The sequence below is a fragment of the Lipophrys pholis genome (assembly GCF_963383615.2).
Source record: "Lipophrys pholis genome assembly, chromosome: 3".
In the NCBI taxonomy this organism is placed as follows: Eukaryota; Metazoa; Chordata; class Actinopteri; order Blenniiformes; family Blenniidae; genus Lipophrys; species Lipophrys pholis.
Window position 1 is genome coordinate 32581320 of NC_137627.1, and position 19177 is coordinate 32600496.

Consider the following 19177-nt stretch of genomic DNA (forward strand, 5'->3'; position numbering starts at 1 on the left):
TAACCACAAAAACATCTTATTATTGCTTTCTTCTTCCAGGATCCCCATCGTTTGCAACAACACAAACACTGTTCACACCAAACTACACAGTTACTGTTGCTAAATTACCACAATCTTTAGCCAGCATTTCTATATTACCATGTTTATGACGGGTACAAACATAAGAGGGAAGAACTACAATACTGTCCTCAAACGGCCCACAGGGAAAGTAAAAAAGGAGCCAATTTGATGAAAGCATGTGTGCATTTATGTGAGATTTAGTATTTTTAAACAATGCAATGATGACAGAAAAAACATAAACTCCACCGTACAGTGATTACATCTGTGAACATTTTTTTCAACTGACAACATTTTAAAATCCCCGCTGCAAGAACTTAAACATCAATCTGCATTTATTTCAATAAAGTGCTGTTTCTTAGTTTTGCGTTTGTCATGTCTTCATTTCTTTATCTTGAGAGTCGACTTAAAACAATACACCTACTACACTAGCAGTATTCACCCTCATTAAGTGATGAAACTACTTCATCTAAATGCCATGGGAATCAGACAAACTATGTGTGATATCTCACAGCAAGGGTGCAAATCAGTGAGAGCTGCAACTCCACATTATTTCCACAATAAATGAGCAGGTCTGTGATTTTTAAGAATAAATGACACACTGTTCAGAAAACTCTATAATCCAAATACATTTGATTCTATGACTGCTGAAAGGACATAAAACAACTAAATAGCCACTGAGAGGCAGAAAACAGAATAATTTGTATTGTTTTGCCCCGATTAAAGACCTTTAATTACACTTAGAGACTATTAGTGTCGTGCTGACTGAAGCGACACGGTTGAAAATGGACACTCTTTTACTGTCTTGCAGGAGTCAGATGAGAAGATAATTACCCACTGTCACATCTGTCTGTGGATGTAAAGCAACAACCAGCGGAGAGCTCGCTGGGCATGAAGGTTGAAAACAAGGAGAAGCTGGGATCCTTCTTCTACCGACTAATAACAGAAATAAAAAAATAAAAAAACACCCACCAGAAGTTTCAAATCTCAAGGTGAGATACAGCGCGTCTGGTTTTCTCAGTAAACAAACTCAACTGAGATCAGAGACTTGATGGTAAAGTCTCATAATTTATGATCTTATAGTTCAATGTTGAATCTTTGAACATCTAGTTTAACCTCTCATAGACTGTTTTATGTTTATTTTAGCTCCCTTTAGCTTTCACTCAGTTTTATTCCCTAACTTATTGAAAAAACCTTTAATGGTTTAATTCCATACTGTAATCAGCATTCTTTTTCTTCTCTTCTTTATTTCTCTTTTTCTTCTTTTTTCCCTTTTCACGTTTTATTTATCAACCTTTAGTATATTTATATATTACTTCTTTAGGGATGGATGGATGGGTTCCAAAGATAGAAATAAAGCCACTAGAACAGGTAATGAAGAAACACATTACTGCGTCAGTATGAGAATGGATTACACAAATATAGATGTAATGTATATGTATTAGCAATATTTCACTTTACCTTTAATCAGTTAGACTTTGTATATTGTTCTACAGGTATTTATGTTATCCAACTGTTTTGAAGTTTATTGGTCTCCTTGTTTAATTTTTATATAATGATCATGATCATATTGTGCATTATTTGCGTTACACTCTGGATATTCGCACGTGTTAATTGTACACATGCAAATGCATGTGCGTGCATGTACAGTACATGGGTTTGAGTGTGTAGTTGATTATGTGAGCAAATATTTTCTCCCTTCAATGTTTGCTGGATTACATTTGAAACACATTTAAATACTGATCGCTTGCTTGATTCTTTCATTCACCTCTTTGCAACACCTTCTTCACATATTTTTCAGAAACCTTCAATGAGTGAAAAAAACTAACAAAAGTGAAATAATCCATCTGTTTGCTCTCAGGTGCTTGAGACTCGTCTCATTTCATGAATACATAACGGGTCTGAAGGTTTCATTCCCTCTTTTATTGCGGACGGGTTCCGAACAACGGCTGCTGAATGAGTCCAGCAGCCCGACGCCGTGCCAGTACAGCCGCCATCAAACAGCGTGAGTGCAGTTTAACATTTTTCTCAACTCTTCAGAGAAGGAAATGGCGATGGAATACACCAAGCAGGTCACAGGTTTTTTTTTTGTCCCCTTATCCTCAATGCCACTTTCTCACCAAATGTTTTTACTTTGGGGAGAAAAAAACAACAAAAAAAACAGTTTTGCCTTTTGAGTCGAGTCAAAAGCAGCATCTGGAAATGGATTTTTAAAGTGGCTGCTTTTATATAAATACTCCCATCAAGGTTTTATTCTCATTGAAAAACAAAAGCATCTATGCGAGTCTAGAAATTTACTGTATACGGGATTTGGCCGTGCAAACAAAAACCACGGGAATGGATTTGTTAGTAATTTGACGGCGGTGGAGCGTGCAGTCGTGAGAGGATCTTCAGTGTAAGTCTGCCACGATGAGCTATAGTCTGCACGAATGTGTATGTGTGTGTGTGTGTGTGTGTGTGTGTGTGTGTGTGTGTGTGTGTGTGTGTGTGTGTGTGTGTGTGTGTGTGTGTGTGTGTGTATATGTGTGTGTACACTTGCCCTGCATGCTCTCTCTTGCCTCTAATGAGTGAATTCTTCAGCTCATCCCCTCCTTCCGTTGCCCCAGGACAGGACAGAGCTGCCAAGCTGACCACCACAGTAATTGTCTGCTCTTTTCACTCACTGTGTGCCTCTGGTTGGCCGTTAGAGCTGCTGTGGTTCTTCTCCCGTAGAACAACGCGGCTAAACACTGAGTGTCACAGTTTTCCTCTCCTCAGCGTCACTTAACAGAGCTGTGTCTCCCTCGGGCGAGAGATGAGTCATTTCCAAACTCTTAATGACTCTAAATGAAGAAGACTTCATTATCTGGGAATAGTCAGTCAGATAGTGAGACCTTTATCAGGAGTGGAAAGTGTCTGCTGAACTTTTCACCCCAGGGGGAGACGCAAAATCAGAGCGTCACATTAAAAATGAAGAAAAACACTTTTTTTTTTTTTTTTTGCGACTAATAACAACAAATCTAGGAAAAGAACTAGGAACAGCTGTGATGTGGAGAGATAAGACCTATTCAGGACTAATATTAAAGGGATTTTCTGTGTGCACGTTCATACATGAGTGGATTAGGCAACAGTACATATCACAAATTTATATCCACATTTGCATTGAAAGACTTTATGAACGGCAAAAAAAGTATGATCTCATGCATTCACGCTCTCTATCAACACTGAACAAAAAATATGAACACGTTTCATGAGCTGAACTTTGAGCTCTAAGACGTTTTCTATGAACACAAAAGGCCCATTTCTCTCAAAACATTGTTGCCTGAATCTGTAATAATGACCAGTTCTTCTTAGACAGCAGGATTAATGCACAGGTGTGTCTTCGGCTGGTCACAATAAAAAGTAAGGAAAGTCTAAAATCTGCAGTTTTCCGGTCTTGGGAGGGTCAATCAGTGTCTGGTTTGACCACCATTTGCCTCACGCAGTGCAACACATCTCCTTCACATAAGAGTTGATCAGGTTGTTGATTGTGGCCTGTGGAATGTTGGTCCACTCCTCTTCAATGTGCCAAGTTGCTGGATGTTGGGAGAAACTGGAACACGCTGATCCAGAACATCCCTAACAAGCTCAATGGGTGAACATGTCCGGTAAGTATGCTGGCCATGCAAGAACTGGGATGTTTTGAGCTTCAAGGAATTATGTACAAATCATTTCAACATGAAGCCGTGCATTATCATGCTGGAACATGAGCTGATGCTCGTGGATGAAAGGCAGAACAATGGGCCTCAAGATCTCGTCACGTATCTCTGTGTATTCAAACACAATAAAATGTTCCATAAAATACACCTGCCCAGACCGTAACCCCACCGCCACCATGGGCGACTACATTCACAACACTGACATCAGAAAACCGCTCGCCCACACAATGCCATGCACTCTGTCTGCCGTCTTCCTGTACAGTGAAAACCAGGATTCATCCGTGAAGAGAACTCCTCTCCAAAGTGCCAGACGCCATCGAATGTGAGCTGCTGCCAAGTCAAGTCGGTTATAATGATGAACTGCAGTCAGGTGGAGACCCTGAAGAGGAGGACGACGATGCAGACGAGCTTCCCTGAGATGGTTTCTGACAGTTTGTGAAGAAATTCTTTGTTGATTGTTGTCCAGGTGGCTGGTCTCAGACCATCTTGGAGGTGGAGATGCTGGATGTGGAGGTCCTGGCTGCTGTGGTCACACATGGTCTGAGGTTGTGAGGCCGGTTGGATGTACTACCAAATTCTCTGAAATGTCTTTGGAGACGGCTTATGGTCGAGAAATTAACATTCAAGTCACAAGCAACAGCTCTGGTGGACATTCCTGCAGTTGGCATGCCGTCTGGACGCTCCCTCAACACTGTGTGATCAAATTGCACATTTTCCAGTGTCCTTCCTTTTATTGTGGCCAGCCTCCTGAAGCACCCCTGTGAGGTGGAGGGATTATCTCTGCAAAGGAAAAGCGCTCACCAACATTGGTGAACAACAATTATAGGCCTTTTGTGTGCATATAGAACGTTCAGCTCAGGAAAACTGGGAGCAGAAGCTTTCATATATTTTAGTTCAGTGTATTTTGCCAATCAGATGAAGTTCTGCTCGACTCGATTCTGCCAACAATGGATTAATTCAACATAAGATTACACCTGGTCGCAACGGGGAGGGAGCAAAAGTGACTGGTTAACTAAGAAATGCTGGTTTGTGTCTGGTTAAAACTGGCTTCAAGAAGAGAAAGAACACTGTTATTTGCTACAAATCCCAAAACACAAAGATATCAACATCAAATACATAACTGTTCATACATCAATCACAACACTTAAGAATACTATTATCAAAGTTTATGTTTTATCGTTGGATAGATGGATAAATATGTGTAGATATAACATTTATTTTTACTTCTTGCCCTGGAGTTAAGTACATTTCGGAAACTCTACTTTTTTTACTTTAATAAACTAAAGAGAACAAACCTGGACTTTCAGTTTTTTTATTTTTTTTCCCCACGAGAATCTGTCCATCCACTGAAGCACAGACGGCGTACGATGAGTTATTATGGGAGCCAATCGCTGAATGTGTCTCACGTAAAGCATGTTGAGACCGTTCAAGCAGTAAGATGTGCGATAAAAGTAAAATTCTGGAGTTTAGTCTGGGAAAACGTAATATTTGGAGATGGATGCATATTTTGGAATAAGTCCAGATTATGCTTGCAGAAACATATTAAAACTACAAAACATATTCACTGACTGTCTTTCTTTTCAAAGCGAGTCTTTGTCAGATCAAATGTTTCTTTCATTCTGGGAAAAATCCAAACCCACGTTTATGTGTTATTTCCATTAGGTGTGGTTGTATGGTACATTTAGTTTGTAATTCATGCATTTTAATAATTAATAATAATAATTATTATTATTATTATTATGACATAAACACAAGGAAAAGAGATCAAATAAGAGCAAAAACATATGGCAGTCCTTTAAAGAAGTGAAAACTTGGACTTGTGGCCATTTGTAACTTCTACTAACGTTCTGCTCCATCTAATGCGAGTGGAATTTGATAGTATAAAACAATTTATTACAAACACATGCACTTAGTTTCTTCCTCTTCATCCATATTTATTTAGTTTGATAGTTTTATGTACAGGCAGTCAGGCCTCATCACACATGACAGACAGCAGCACCTTCATCCATCATCATAAGTAAACATATTCTCTCCACAAACAAACAAAACAACAAGCAGAACAAAGGCGGCGGCAGCATTTTTTTTCTTCTTCTATGAACTGAACCAGCTACTTACCATTTATTTCCATTTCAGAGAAACCAAAGCACCCGTACAGCAGGGGTTCGCCATTAGAGTCCATTGTTTCGTTTTTTTCTGAACATATTTTTTTTCCACTGTAAATTCTGCTTTGGCGTTGCGTTGGCATTCAGTTGCAGGTTGTTGGAATAGGAGATGCAGAGGGCCGACACGTTAGTATTTCCACTGGACTCAAACTATTATCTGTTATTAGGTCTTACAAAGACATTTTTATAGAAGAGTAAATAAAGGAATGTTGCATATCTATCTGTGTCTGCAGTAACTTTATGTGTACGTTTTGTGAAAGCTGAGCGACACAGTGGAGAAGTGGTTAGCTCTCTCGCCTCACAGCGGAAAAATCCCTGGTTTGATTTCAGGCTTGGGAGGCGGTTCTGTGTGGAGTTTGCATGTTACTAGTGCGCATCCAGATGTGTTCCACAAACCTTTATTGCTTAATCTAAATAGACAAACATTGAATCCAAAATCTAACCGGTGACAGAAACCTTCAAAATGCAGGCTGCTCTGCATGTCTGGACAGATTTTTCTCTAATGGCGAAACTCTAAATGTTCTAATGCGACTTGACAATGAGCTCCAGTATAAGACGAGTGTTTCACGCTGCTGGGAGGTTCAATAAAAAACATACCTGAAGGCCTCGATGATGTAGGAGGTGACGGCGGCTCCGCCTTCGTGTGGGTTGGACTGCCAGGTGAGGGTGACTGTGTTCTTGGTCACCTCCGTCACGACGGGTTTCTGCGGAGGCCCCGGGAGCTGGATGAACTCAGAAACTCTGGACACCGACGAGGCTCCGTCTTCTGTCGGGGAGAGACACGTCAGTGGGCTGATCCTCCTCAAACCGGAGACATTCTGTCCTTTTTAAGGCTCGTGCTCTTTAGAAGAGCCGGGATCTTCTCGAGTGTGGAGGTGTAGTGTGAGTGACAGAGTGTGAAGTGTAACAGCATGACAAGAGCACGGCCACTTTTTGTTTAAGTACCTCTGACAGTCAGCATCCCACTCCAGCTCGACTCCCCTGTGATGCTGGAGACCTCGCACGTGTACATCCCGGAGTCGGAGTCCTGTTGAGACAGCAGCCAACATTTTGAGGAAGACGCCACAAAGAGAAAACGCTGCGAGCGCTTTCACTTTTTGAGGGATGTCTCGGATGCACCGGGATGACTCATCGAATGAAGAGACGAAAAGAGTTTATGGCAAAATCCTGTTTGTACCTATTCGCCTCTTAATCCTTCTGACAGTGTTTGAAGGAACATTTACCCTGAACGCTGAAGGTTGTTCTCTTCTGTACGGCTCTACAGGGGTGACTTTCAAAGTGTGGGAGGACAAGCCCCCATAACATTACCCAGCCCCCCCTTCATAATCTTTTTTATATTGTTGTTCATGCCTAAGCTCAGATTGTTCATATTTAATCAAAGATTTAGTAACGGATTTAGTTAAATTGTATTCCCAATAGAATTAGCTGTTTAAACTAGTTGAGCTGAATGAGTCTGTCTAAAGTCACCACATTGATCATGCCAGCCTTAGAAACACACTGCAAATCATTTGGCACAATATTTTAAATCTTATCTTTAGACATGATGGATAGTTTGGCTTGTTTCAAAAGTTATTTACTTATTTTTAGTCCTTGATTTTACAATACAATCTTCAATTTAGATTTAAAAATCAAATATATTGTTTATATCTAATATCTGGGCTACCCTTTTTTTCAGTGCAGCTTATTTTGTAGGCCAATCTTCTTGAACATTTACCACTCAGACCTGTAAAGACAGACCTTTTGCATGGAGAAACAACAAACTGTAAACAACACAACACTTTACATAATAAAGTTGACATAAAATCTTGTTAGTAAATAGTTCCCAAATTACTCATTCTGCCATTCTGGAGCAAAGCATTTCTTTGGAGCTTTTTTTTGTTTTCCTCCTCAAAACACCATCAACCAAAACAGTGACATTAAAGATTGTAAAATTAGGCTGAGAGGCATGAAAAGACTCCAGGGAGCTCAGGAAAACTGCAAAACTGGGAAGTGTTGTCAAGGCAAGCAAAACAAATTCAGGCAACTTATCACAACTTATTCATTAACTTTTCAGAAAAAGGTAATCTGTTCTTTTTGTAGTTAAGTCTAAATACAGAAAGGAGTTAATAGTGGAAAATACATTTCTACCAATAATGAATATTCAGTTGCATGAGCCCAACCTCATCACTGGAAATATTGCGGTACTTCTGTAAAAAAAACAGTATTTTAACATTGGGATTGGTTTAGGACTCTCAAAGTTTATTTACTTGGTGATGTCCACGGGATTTTTTCTGCTCGTGTCCAATCGGTAATTTGGATTATTTTAACTTGAATTCTTCTATGGAGTCTGACATTTTAGCTTCACTGTTACAGACAATAGGATTACACCCTCCCATGTGTTTTTCCTTCCATTTTGTACCATGTAGCTTCACTGATACTCAAGAACAATCGCCTGTTTATGTGTAAACAAGGAAGTGACCGAAAACTGGAGCCCGCCTCAGAGAACAGAGTCCATTGTGATTGGTGCAGATTGTAAAACCGGAAGTGGTCACAGGAGGCGGTTCACAGAGACGGAAGGAGAACCGCCTCTCTGATTCAAAAGTCAATGTTGGTATAGAATCTCTCTCTTTCTCATCCTTAAGTTGGGGGGAGCACGGCCGTGACCTGTGCAGCTGACCATGTGGTGAGAATGTCTTTGTTTAATAAATAATTCTGTTAATTGGTAACTATCTCAGCTCTGTTGTTCTTAAGCCAGCCACAGTTTACGAACATGCAGAATCTAGAGAAAATAGATAAAAAATAATCTAACAGTAGTAACAGAAAACTCTGTGTAAAGTCTCAAAAGTTTCCTGAGCTGCACGGTGAACAGATAGACAGATAGAAAATAGAAGCTTAATCTTTCCATATGCACAAGGTAAATAGGAGGCAGGGCAGCCTGTACCCTCTTGCACATCCTTGTCCTTTTTGCTCAACAAATTTGGATTAATATTTAAATCTCCTCCCCCACAAAAGCAGAAGCCATGTCTGTTCCGTCCTCTTCAACCGAAGTGATGTGAGGACACTGACTGTGCATGAAAGATGAGTTCAGTCCAGCAATAAGTGATAATTGTTAGAAATTTTTCAAAAACATTGTTTTAACTCGTTCCGTGTCTGTGTCGCAAACAATTTAATCACCTGTGACTACAGAACAATTGATTCCAGAGTTTTTTCCCTCTGAAGTTGCACCTCATCCTCAGCGGCTCAAAGACCTTGAGACGCTCCACCTCCACCTCCCCCTCCTGTTTACATTATGAAGTGTGTATACTGTATGCCTGCATGCTTCACTGATACGCTGGCGCTGCTCTGGCTCGGAGCCCGTCATCAGACCATATGAGATCACCCACCGCAGCGTTGACCTCTGGCTGACAGACAGCGCAGCGTGTGGGCAGGTGAACTCCTTCAGATGACTCCAACTGCTGCTGAAATATTGATGGCGGGCGGGGGCATCGGCAGGATAAATATTTTTAGTCCCCTCACTCGTCATCTCCATTTCCCCTCTTTCTTTTTTTTCCCCTTTGTCAACCCCTCGATGCCACACTAATGCATCTCTTCTGTTCCATTGAACACATTGGCATGGCAGATTTCCCCCCGCCTCAGCGGCGCACTGGACCGAGCCCTAATGCTCCAAGTTTGCTGAGCACCGCTGCTGAGGAACAGGATGAGGGAGGAGGTGAGTAAGCACAGCCCGGCCAGACTTAATTAAAAGCCGGTTAGATGATTAATCTTCTATCGCCAGTCAATTAACGAAAAAATGATGCTGCTTCTGCTCCGTCCACTCGCTGACCTCCAGGTGGGGTTGCAGCACAAAGGGGCTTCTGACCGCTCCTCCGTCAAAGTGGAACACATTAGCATTTACAAACAAGCACCTTCATTAACATTACAATTACACACCACATGAACACATAATTGCGCTGGAGAGATATGCGCTGCCTTGGAGAGATTGCTCTTTGAAACTGGGTCTCACCTTAATTTGACAAACGCAAATGGAGTTTCTTGATGTAAATAAGAAAAAGAAAAAATGAGTTTCCGTGTGGGCCGTGGCGAAGGTGGCAGAGATCAGACGGGGGATGTTTACAGTGTTTAACACTTTTCTGTATTTTCAATCAGGCTATTTTTCATTCCATAGAGGAGCGACTGCCTTTCAAATTCCATCCTTTTCATTAGCCTTTTCCATTAAATGCCTCCCAAACACACACACACACACACACACACACACACACACACACACACACACACACACACACACACACACACACACACACACACACACACACACACACACACACACACACACACACACACACACACACACACACACACACACACACACACACACACCTTCATATCAGTGATTTGCAGCGTGCCGTTCTCCATCAAGGTCACTCGAGGTTTTTTGTCCTCGAGTCTCTCTCCATCCTTGTCCCACAAAATCTTCACAGAGGTCCCTCCGACTACGCGGCAGTGCAGCTGAGCCGTCGCACCTCGAGACACCGTCTGGTTGGCCGGTCCCTGGCGGATGATCGGGGGGATGCGACTGGAGGGCCCTGTAAAGTTTGGCGCGAGAAGAGAGGCGGGAGATTACATTGGCCGTCTCTTCTTTACCAATTAGCAGAAATTGGTGAAAAATAGATGTGGAAGTCATACAAAGGGCCTGCAGAAAACACGATTAAAAAGTTCACAGCCGTTTGGGTGCAAAGGGTGAAAATACTTTGGGTGCTTAGCAGGCAGAAAACAATAAGCCGCATGAAGAGCAAAAAAAAAAAAAGCTTAAATCTGGTGCTTACAAGCTGCCTGAGGAAGAACCTTAAGCCTTGGAATCATTGCTCATCCAGCATGGGGCCTCTTAACTGTGTTTTCTCTCTGTGCCTCATTGTTGTGCACCTACTAAGTAATTAATATGTTTTCTGCTCATTAGCTGACGGTACAGAATAAAGAATAAACCTCTCCCAGGTTGAAGCGCGACCGCGCCGATCCAAGCCTTACCCCCCTCCACCTCCAGCAGCGCCTTCGTCAACACGCTCCCGGCCACGGAGATGGCCTGGCAGATGTAAAAGCCCGAGTCCTCGGGGTGGACGTCAGTGATGGCCAGCTCGCCGCTCATGGACACGGAGTAGCGGCCAGATTGTGATGGCGGCTGGCCAGGGAACAATAACATCTAGACACAAACAAACACAGATCATTTTGATTTATTTTAGTCATATTCCATTCAATGATTGCATCATTTTACTCACTGAAAGCAATTTGCATTCACTTCTCACTATGCTGTGCCACTTAAATCTCTTCTTGACAAGAGTGTTTCTTAATTGGTGTAGCAGTGTGAACTTTCAGCCCACTGGCAGAAGACATTGTTCAATTCCAGACTTCGAGTTTGCACCTCCTTCTGCAGGCATCACTTTTTTTTATATTTAAGCTCCAGTTTCCACCCACAGTTTGAAGATATGCTTGTTTAGTGTAAATCACCTGTAGGCATTACTCTCTGTGTGACAAATGGGGCAGAAAAGGACCGGTGACTTGGCCAGGGGGGGTTTACTGCCTCTTACCCTCTGTTGGTGTAGGCTGGATCCTGCCCCCACCACAGCGCCCCCACCATAACGCAGATAAAGCCGTAATAGAAGATAAATGTATGGCCGGATGATCTTTGCCTTCATTTCTTCTTAAATCCCACATTTATCCACTGTATATGCTTTGTCTGTTTGAAACCTACTGTATCTTTTTATACGTGTTGTTATCGTTATCAGGTTTATGAGTTAGAACTTTGAATTCCCATCAAGAATATTTCAGGTTTGAAAGGATGAGAATGGAACAGTATTGATATTAAGCAAATATTATTATTTGGCAGGATTTGTAGAATCAGATTTTCACACGTTTCTTCAGTGGGTAAAGTGTCTGGGTGGAGCTTCGCACTGCCACCTCAAAGCGCGGGAATGTTCTCCCTCCATGTGTGGGTTTGCTTTGGGTTCTCCAGTTTAGTCTAAAAGCCCAAAAAACATCTGCGGGAAATAAGTGATGAAACTGCTGATTGGTGTGAATATGTGTGTTTGGCCTGTGGAGGATTGGCGACCTCTCCAGGGTGTGCCCTGCTTTCAACCACCGACAGTTAGGTTGCATAAAACAATATTGAAAACAAATAAAACCATAGATTGATTATTGTTAAAATAGCAGTTCATCAAAATATGATGGAAGTAGTTGCTTGATGTTGTTTGTTTGTTATTTCACTAAACAAAGGACTAAATTGTCTCTAATTCTATGCATACTAACAGTCTAGAGAGCCTATAATTTTACTTTAATATTTACATTTGTTTTTTTAATGCTTATACATCGAGACATCTAACATCTTAGTTATATTTTACAGACAGTCTGTCAATTCAAAAGTCATTGTAAATCTTAACAATGACAACGATTCTATTTAAAATTATATTACTGTAAGTGTTAATGGCATTTAACCTGTTAAACTAACATTTCCAAAACTCTTTAGAATGGAAGATTGGTGTTGTCTAATTGTGGCTTCTTATCAGACTTTCTGCAGATTTTATAGGAATGACACATTGATCAGGTCTGTTGCAGAAATGCCACAGGGCACAAGAATGAGACATCAATTCAGTGTGTGTCCAAAAATAAAAATGAGTAGAACAGAATAGAATATGAAGATGGACCTGCCAGGCAGGAAAAATAATTGATCATTATGGCGATAAGAAGTGAACTGCAATAAAATGTTTCTATGTTCTGAGCATTCATACTCTGCTTGTCAATATATTTAACCAATCAGATGGAATTCTACTGCACTAGATGCTTGACCACGCAGTAGATGTGAGCGTCTGAGATCACAAAGTCGGTAAACAATTAAAAAAAAGAGAAAGAAAATACAAACTAAGAAAACATGGCCCACTAACAGCTGTTGTCAGTTCGGGCCAAGAGAAATCATACTGTTATTGCAATGGTCTAGAGAATAGACTATCACAGGCTCATCTGTATCGCAGGTCTCCATGGGACCAACTGAAGTGAGCAGCTGAAAGACAAATAGTATAGAATAGAATAGAATAGAGTTTCCTTGTGTTTTCTATGTTACAAGTTTACATATAAAATACCTGCAAGCAAGCAAACAAAACCCACGAGGAACCTGAACCTCATTGGTTGTTTTTGGGGCTGATGCCCACTGACAGACGTTTTTGCAATCCCATCCTGTTTTTCCTGTAACTGAGATGGATGTGAACAAGGGGGAAGGGATGCATCAATCCATTCAGCCATCCATTTCATTCCTCTAAGAGGCTTAGACTCCAGTAGAGGGACCAAGGTTATAAGGCTACAGATAATCCTCCAAATACAGCAAAAAAAACCTCTACAAACAGCCAAGCCATGCTTCAACCGCCCCGTAGACTGAGGCTTATTCACAAATAAAAATCTGCAGCTGAACTTCCTGTTTGCTCTCCAACCGTCTTCAAGCCGCCCCTCCAAGTCAGCCATCCCAGCTGCTGTTGAGCAACACAGTATTTATAGCGGGTGGATGTGGAAGAAGGGTTTGCCCCGGAGAAGCAGTTCCCACACCTGGTGTGCTTCCTGCATAAGCCCTCTTTCTTTCTCTTCCACTTACTCAAACCACTACCCTAGTCGGAGTGCGGCAGTCGCAGACAGGAGAACAAGCGCTCCTCGCCAACGCAATGCTGCAATATCGCCCAACACTTTTGTTTCTGCTCATATATCTCTGAGCCAAATGCAAATGTGCTGGAAACTCTTGCTCGCCTCTCTGCCTGTTTCGCCTGTTAAAAAAAATGTGTTTGGAAGAGTGTGTGTGGGCATCCCAAAAGAAAAAAAAAGGTGTCAGAAAAAAAAAGCACGATTAAATCAGACAAAACCTGCTCGTGTTGCAGTGAGTCATTCTCGCCTTTAAAACAAAGAAGGTGTGAAAGTCCGCTTACTGATTTGATAAACAATACAGTATTAGCAAAGTTAAGAAAAATCTCCCAACAACACGTGAAAAAAACTAAAAAAACAACCTGAAGTTTATTGAGAAGCAAACTAATTCATAATCACTCATCCTGTGATTTGCAGACTAGTATTTTTCATCGCTGGATCCTCTGGATGTGTGCACTGCTGCAGGATCGGGCTCTGGAGGAGGTTTTCCTGCTCCTGCCTCTTACCTGGCTGCCCTCTTTCTGCCAGAAAATGGCAGGCGGAGGGTTTCCCGTGGTGCCGCATTGGAAGGTGATGCTCCTCCCCTGGGTGGCAATCTGGTCTCGTGGCTTGGCAGCGATCTGCGGCGGCACTGGAGGAGAGAGAGAGAGACGAGGAGCATGTGACCACGCGGCGAAAACTCCTGCATGAAAACGCAAGAAGGCGCCATCAACCTTGATTCCCTCACTCTGTTTAATTAACGGTGGGAGAAGAGTTCATTTTCTCCACTTCACTTAACCTCTTGACACTGGACCGCGGCCCGTGTGGGTGAACTCTGCCGTGGCATTCCGAACCCATTCTGAATCAAATCTGACATTTTGAAGGGATAAAAGCCCACAAATCAAACAGTGTAAACCACTTTGAGACACCAACACCACAGCAACAACAGCCCCCCGCTTGGCCTGAAGACTGCACAGACAGCAAAACTGCACTTTCTTTTCTTTCCTTTTCTGTTTTCCATAGGGAGAAAACACACTTGCTGATTCACAATATGCTCACAGGCGGTAATCCCATTTCATTGTTTGGGGAGCGGCAATAAACTGAAAATTATCTCAAAAGAAACATTTCCCCGGGTTATCTGGGGATCAGCTTTTTCCCAGCTTGATTTTTCACTGACTTTTACATCTTGGAGATAAATAAACCACATGGAAAGAGTTGCATCAACAAGCACAAGAAGAGTTATGCTTGGTATTGCTTATGGATGACAAATGATATTTTATTGAGTCACAAACTTGAGAAATTCTGGCATTGAGTCAAAGGTTCCTACAATACAGTGAGATAAAACATGAAAGTTGGAGGGACGCAATGTAGTTTAAGTGTAATGAGTGGAAGCCTTTTAACAGCGTGGATTTTCCTCTTTACAATCTTTAGCAGAAATCATAATAATCCAGAAGTGTACTATGAAAGTATTATAGATCAAAACATATAGTGCAAAACACTTGACCATGACAGCAAGGCTTTGACACTGGCACTAGTTTGCTGTATTTCATGACCGCATCACTGACATCTCAGCGCGACTCAGTTGCGTTTTGTCTGCTACTCCTGTTAAAAAAATCAATGTTTTTGAAAAGTTTACAATTTGTTTGATGGGTTGGTGGGTCGGACTGGAGTCTGGTTTTGGTCGTATGTTTGACACCCCTGCTCTATAGGAGGACTTACCAGATATTTCAAATCGTAAGCATTTAACTAGCAGGAGAAGAATTTCTGTTGTTAGCGCCTATTTATGCCAACTTGTGTTACAATAATGTTCTAATGGATTTAAATGCAACGAAGAACTCAAGCAAGGTGAGTTCATATTAAATATTGTAGAAATACTACTATTGCCAACACAGATTTAGGTTTTTGCAAATGATGTCATATGATTTTGAGGCAAATAAAATGCAGTTTGGCTACAAACAATAATGAGTTGCATTTTTCTGAACAATCGACTATCCTGCACATCTGTTGTTGTAAGTTTGCTATCTACTGGATGTGACACTTCCACTGATCTATAAATATACCAACCCACTGTCAGGTAGATTCCTGTTGTGTTTCGTTTACTGTCTAATTCTACTATTATTTTATAAATGTGCCTGCGTATATAATATGTGGATAATCTTAGTTTTGTAGTCTTTTTGCCGTTTTCCTGTTGCATTGTGGCAAATCTTCACTGTAAATAAAAATCTCTTCTAATAACTTTGTTAAATAAAGGTTAAAGAAAGTTGGTTACATTTAAAAAGCACAATTTTATGTGTGCTCAGTATTTATTTTGACTATAAACTCAAACTATATAGTTTCCTCATAACAAACATCAGGAGTAACGGGAAGGTTCAGACCACGAATACTGAAATTTTATCAACCTAATATTGAGTTTGGAAGTCAAGTGAAGTGATTCCCAGTGCATGGATGTGACCCTGCCAACGGGTAATGGCAGAAACATGCAGAGTCCAGTAAAGATTAATTTGTCAGGCAGGAAGAAAAAACTAAATTAATCTCAGAGGGGGGTATTTAATAGCTTGTATAAAACTGTCAGAACGTGCATGCTGAAGTCAGAAACCGCTGTCTGATGTAGCTGCAGAAGTGTAAAAAGTCATAAAATGAAAAAGACTCTGTTAAAATGTGGTGTTAAATGTGTTTAGTAGCTTTACGCCCCTGCTGGTTACCCTGATCTCCAGCAATAAACACCTCATTAGCTCCTAACAAGTGAGATTTAAGAGTTGTGTCTTTAACCTTCTGAGCATTTGATCTATCGCTGCACTTTGGCAGCCCTGTCTTCTTTAATGAGAGAAATCACCTCTATGTCCTCACCCACAAGGAAAAAAAACAACATTGCTGCACAAGCCAAGCGTCATCTATGATGACATTTACTCAGTTATTTTGAGAAAGGTCTGGGCAGAGCTGCCAATTTCCAGCTCGGGTCAGATCATTGCGTTATCCAACATCATCATCATCAGCATATCCTCTGTGGAGTTACACTGACCGCTGCCTTCCTCCTCCCCGCCTCAATGATAGGCTCGCACTTTCCTTCCAAAGCTTCTCCAGCCTAGACTCATCCTCCCTATAAGTCTCAGTACGCACACACACAAACACGCACGCACACACACACGCACAAGCACGCACACACACACACACACACACACACATTTCCCTCGATACTTCACGAAAGGGGTCATCTGTGTCTTATTATTCACACCGAGTGCGTGTCGCCTAACACATGACACTCTTTGATCAACATCCAAGTGTTGTGACGACGTCTTGGTGGATGTTCTTTTCTTCAGAACGTTTCGAAACAGAATCTGACGTCATTAACTCCTGAGACCTTTCTAATATGTTTTCAAGTTGTTTTGGTTTTTTTACAGCTCCGACTCTCATCAGGAGAGTCTGTGGTAATTCTCACGGGCAATTTTGATTCATAATTTTTTTTTAATTTGCATAAGAACTATTGAGATGTATCTTCACTGTCTGTCTGAGGCTGACTAGCAGCTGCTGTAAAATAGACCGTCTGAGAGAGAGAGAGAGAGAGAGAGAGAGAGAGAGAGAGAGAGAGAGAGAGAGAGAGAGAGAGAGTATTTTCTCTTGGAAAACAGGCTTTCTTTCCCAATTAGTGAATTACAGATAAAAATGGTGCCTGCAGAAAGAAAGATAATCATTCTCCACAGCCGTGAATCTAATTCATTTCTTATCTGCTGCTTGGGGGGAAACATCGGATGAGACCTATATTAGAATACCACATTTAGAGAAACGTCTGCTTTCACCTGGACAATATGGATCATTTTCCTTTATTCAAGTGTTATAACACTGTTGTATCATTAATGAGTTTAGCTTTAATCACCAAATGACTAATCTCCCACTGTTGTGAATGTTTGAGAAAGAATAAGAACGTGTTTAGTAGTTTGCGGCAAAAAATAGATATAATGAAACATTTATGAGAATAAATGAGGAGAGTAAGCATATTTAGACACTTTTCTACCAAGTCAAAACATTTTTTAATGCATACACTTTAAAAATATGAAAAAATTCATATATATATATATATATGAATTTTTTATATAAATATATATATATAATTGATAGGTAACTCAAGTACTGCAAGTCAAAGTGTGCGCAATGCTAATGCTGCCAGTCAGTCATATATATAAGGCGCTTTTTAAAGAAATAACAATAAAAGGAGTATGTACGTAATCGAAAGTGTGGAGCTCATCTTCTGTTGGAATATTTCGAGAAAAGGATCTAAATTTGAGGATTTTTAAAGCAAAGGTTGTGATTTTTTATTTCTCGGTTTAATGCTGTCCAATAGTGTTTACTACCGTAATCTCTGGACTCTAAGTCAGATCGATTAAAAAAAATTAAATAAAAAAAGTTTCTTAATTCCCTCACCTTTGAAATGGCTGATGTGGACATGATAAGGGATTTAAGGGTTTTTTGAACAAGTTATTTGAGATGTTCAAGGAGAGTCTGGTTCTACTGGATCTATATGTTTAGGTTTTTAACAGTCTGTATCTCCTTCCTGAGAGTATAGATGATATAAATGTCTCTGAGGGGAGGTAAGTGATCTATTCACCGTTACCACCTTCTGTTGGTCCATCAAAGACTTTCTTTAAGTTTCTGTGTATAAACTAACCCCCCTGATCCTAACAGCTCATGTCCAGGATGTTTCTTTTGTAGCCCTTCAGTCTAAAGTCTCTGTGGGGAGGACGTGGTCTCTTCATCATGTGTTCTGCACCACCTGTACGTCAGAAGGTCAGGGGCTCACCGTGGTTAACAGACATAAGGAAACCACAAACAATATCTATGATTGTACAACTATAAAGTCAACAAACAAGCATAACTACTGCTACTCTGCAGCAACTTGCACGACTACGACGACATCTACATCTGAGGATCCAGTACAGCAAATCTACCCATGAGTCAGTGAGCCGCTACGAGCAGTGAAGAACTACTTTTTCATTATTCTTATCGGGAAAGTATTTATTTATATAATAAATATATATATATATATATATATATATATAGTATAAATTTCATCTTTGAAACACTTTGAGATTGTATGTAGACAAAAGTTCCTTTTCCCACATGACCTTAAATATGCCCTGATGGTTTTGCAGTAATTTCTCCGAGCAGAGCCTACCAAAATAAAAAACTAATGCTGTTACTGACTCTTTGAGATGCTTCATGGGAAATGAAGAATCAAAACTACGCTGGTCTTTCACCTGAACTGAAGCCCAAGCCAGAATATCTCCACACTGTTCAGTCTTTTAAAAAGCAAACACAACCTTTTTAAAGAAAATAACACTATGTCACTATTCAGAAGGTAAAAGCCTATGCACGCCCGTCAGAAAGGACTGATAGATGTAATAAATGCAACAAGAGCAGATCAATGCAATCATCATTTCAGGTTGAACGTTTAGTAACATGAAGTGAAACAAGACTTTGTCATAATTAAAAGCATTTCAGCTGTAGTTTGATGCACTGTAGCTGCAAATGAGAGCAGGATTTACACGTTGTCACATTATCCCGACTCACTTGCCTCAACACAGCAGATGTGTTTCAGACTCAGTCTTTAATCTGGAATACATTAAGTCTGCGTGTCTGCGGCTTACTGAATGGCTGACTGCA

General features: G+C 40.8%; 1 protein-coding gene across 2 annotated transcripts in view; it reads right to left on the reverse strand.

The window, feature by feature from the left end:
* LOC308107967 (roundabout homolog 2) overlaps positions 1-19177 on the reverse strand; it is an 87381-nt gene that overhangs the window by 29756 nt on the left and 38448 nt on the right. For both annotated transcript variants that reach the window (XM_080460601.1, XM_080460600.1), the window contains exons 7-11: positions 14050-14174; positions 10898-11069; positions 10253-10458; positions 6842-6923; positions 6494-6662 (exon numbers count right to left, since the gene is read on the reverse strand). In XM_080460601.1, the coding sequence (XP_080316727.1) occupies positions 6494-6662; positions 6842-6923; positions 10253-10458; positions 10898-11069; positions 14050-14174 (754 nt within the window). The remainder of the gene's footprint in view (positions 1-6493; positions 6663-6841; positions 6924-10252; positions 10459-10897; positions 11070-14049; positions 14175-19177) is intronic.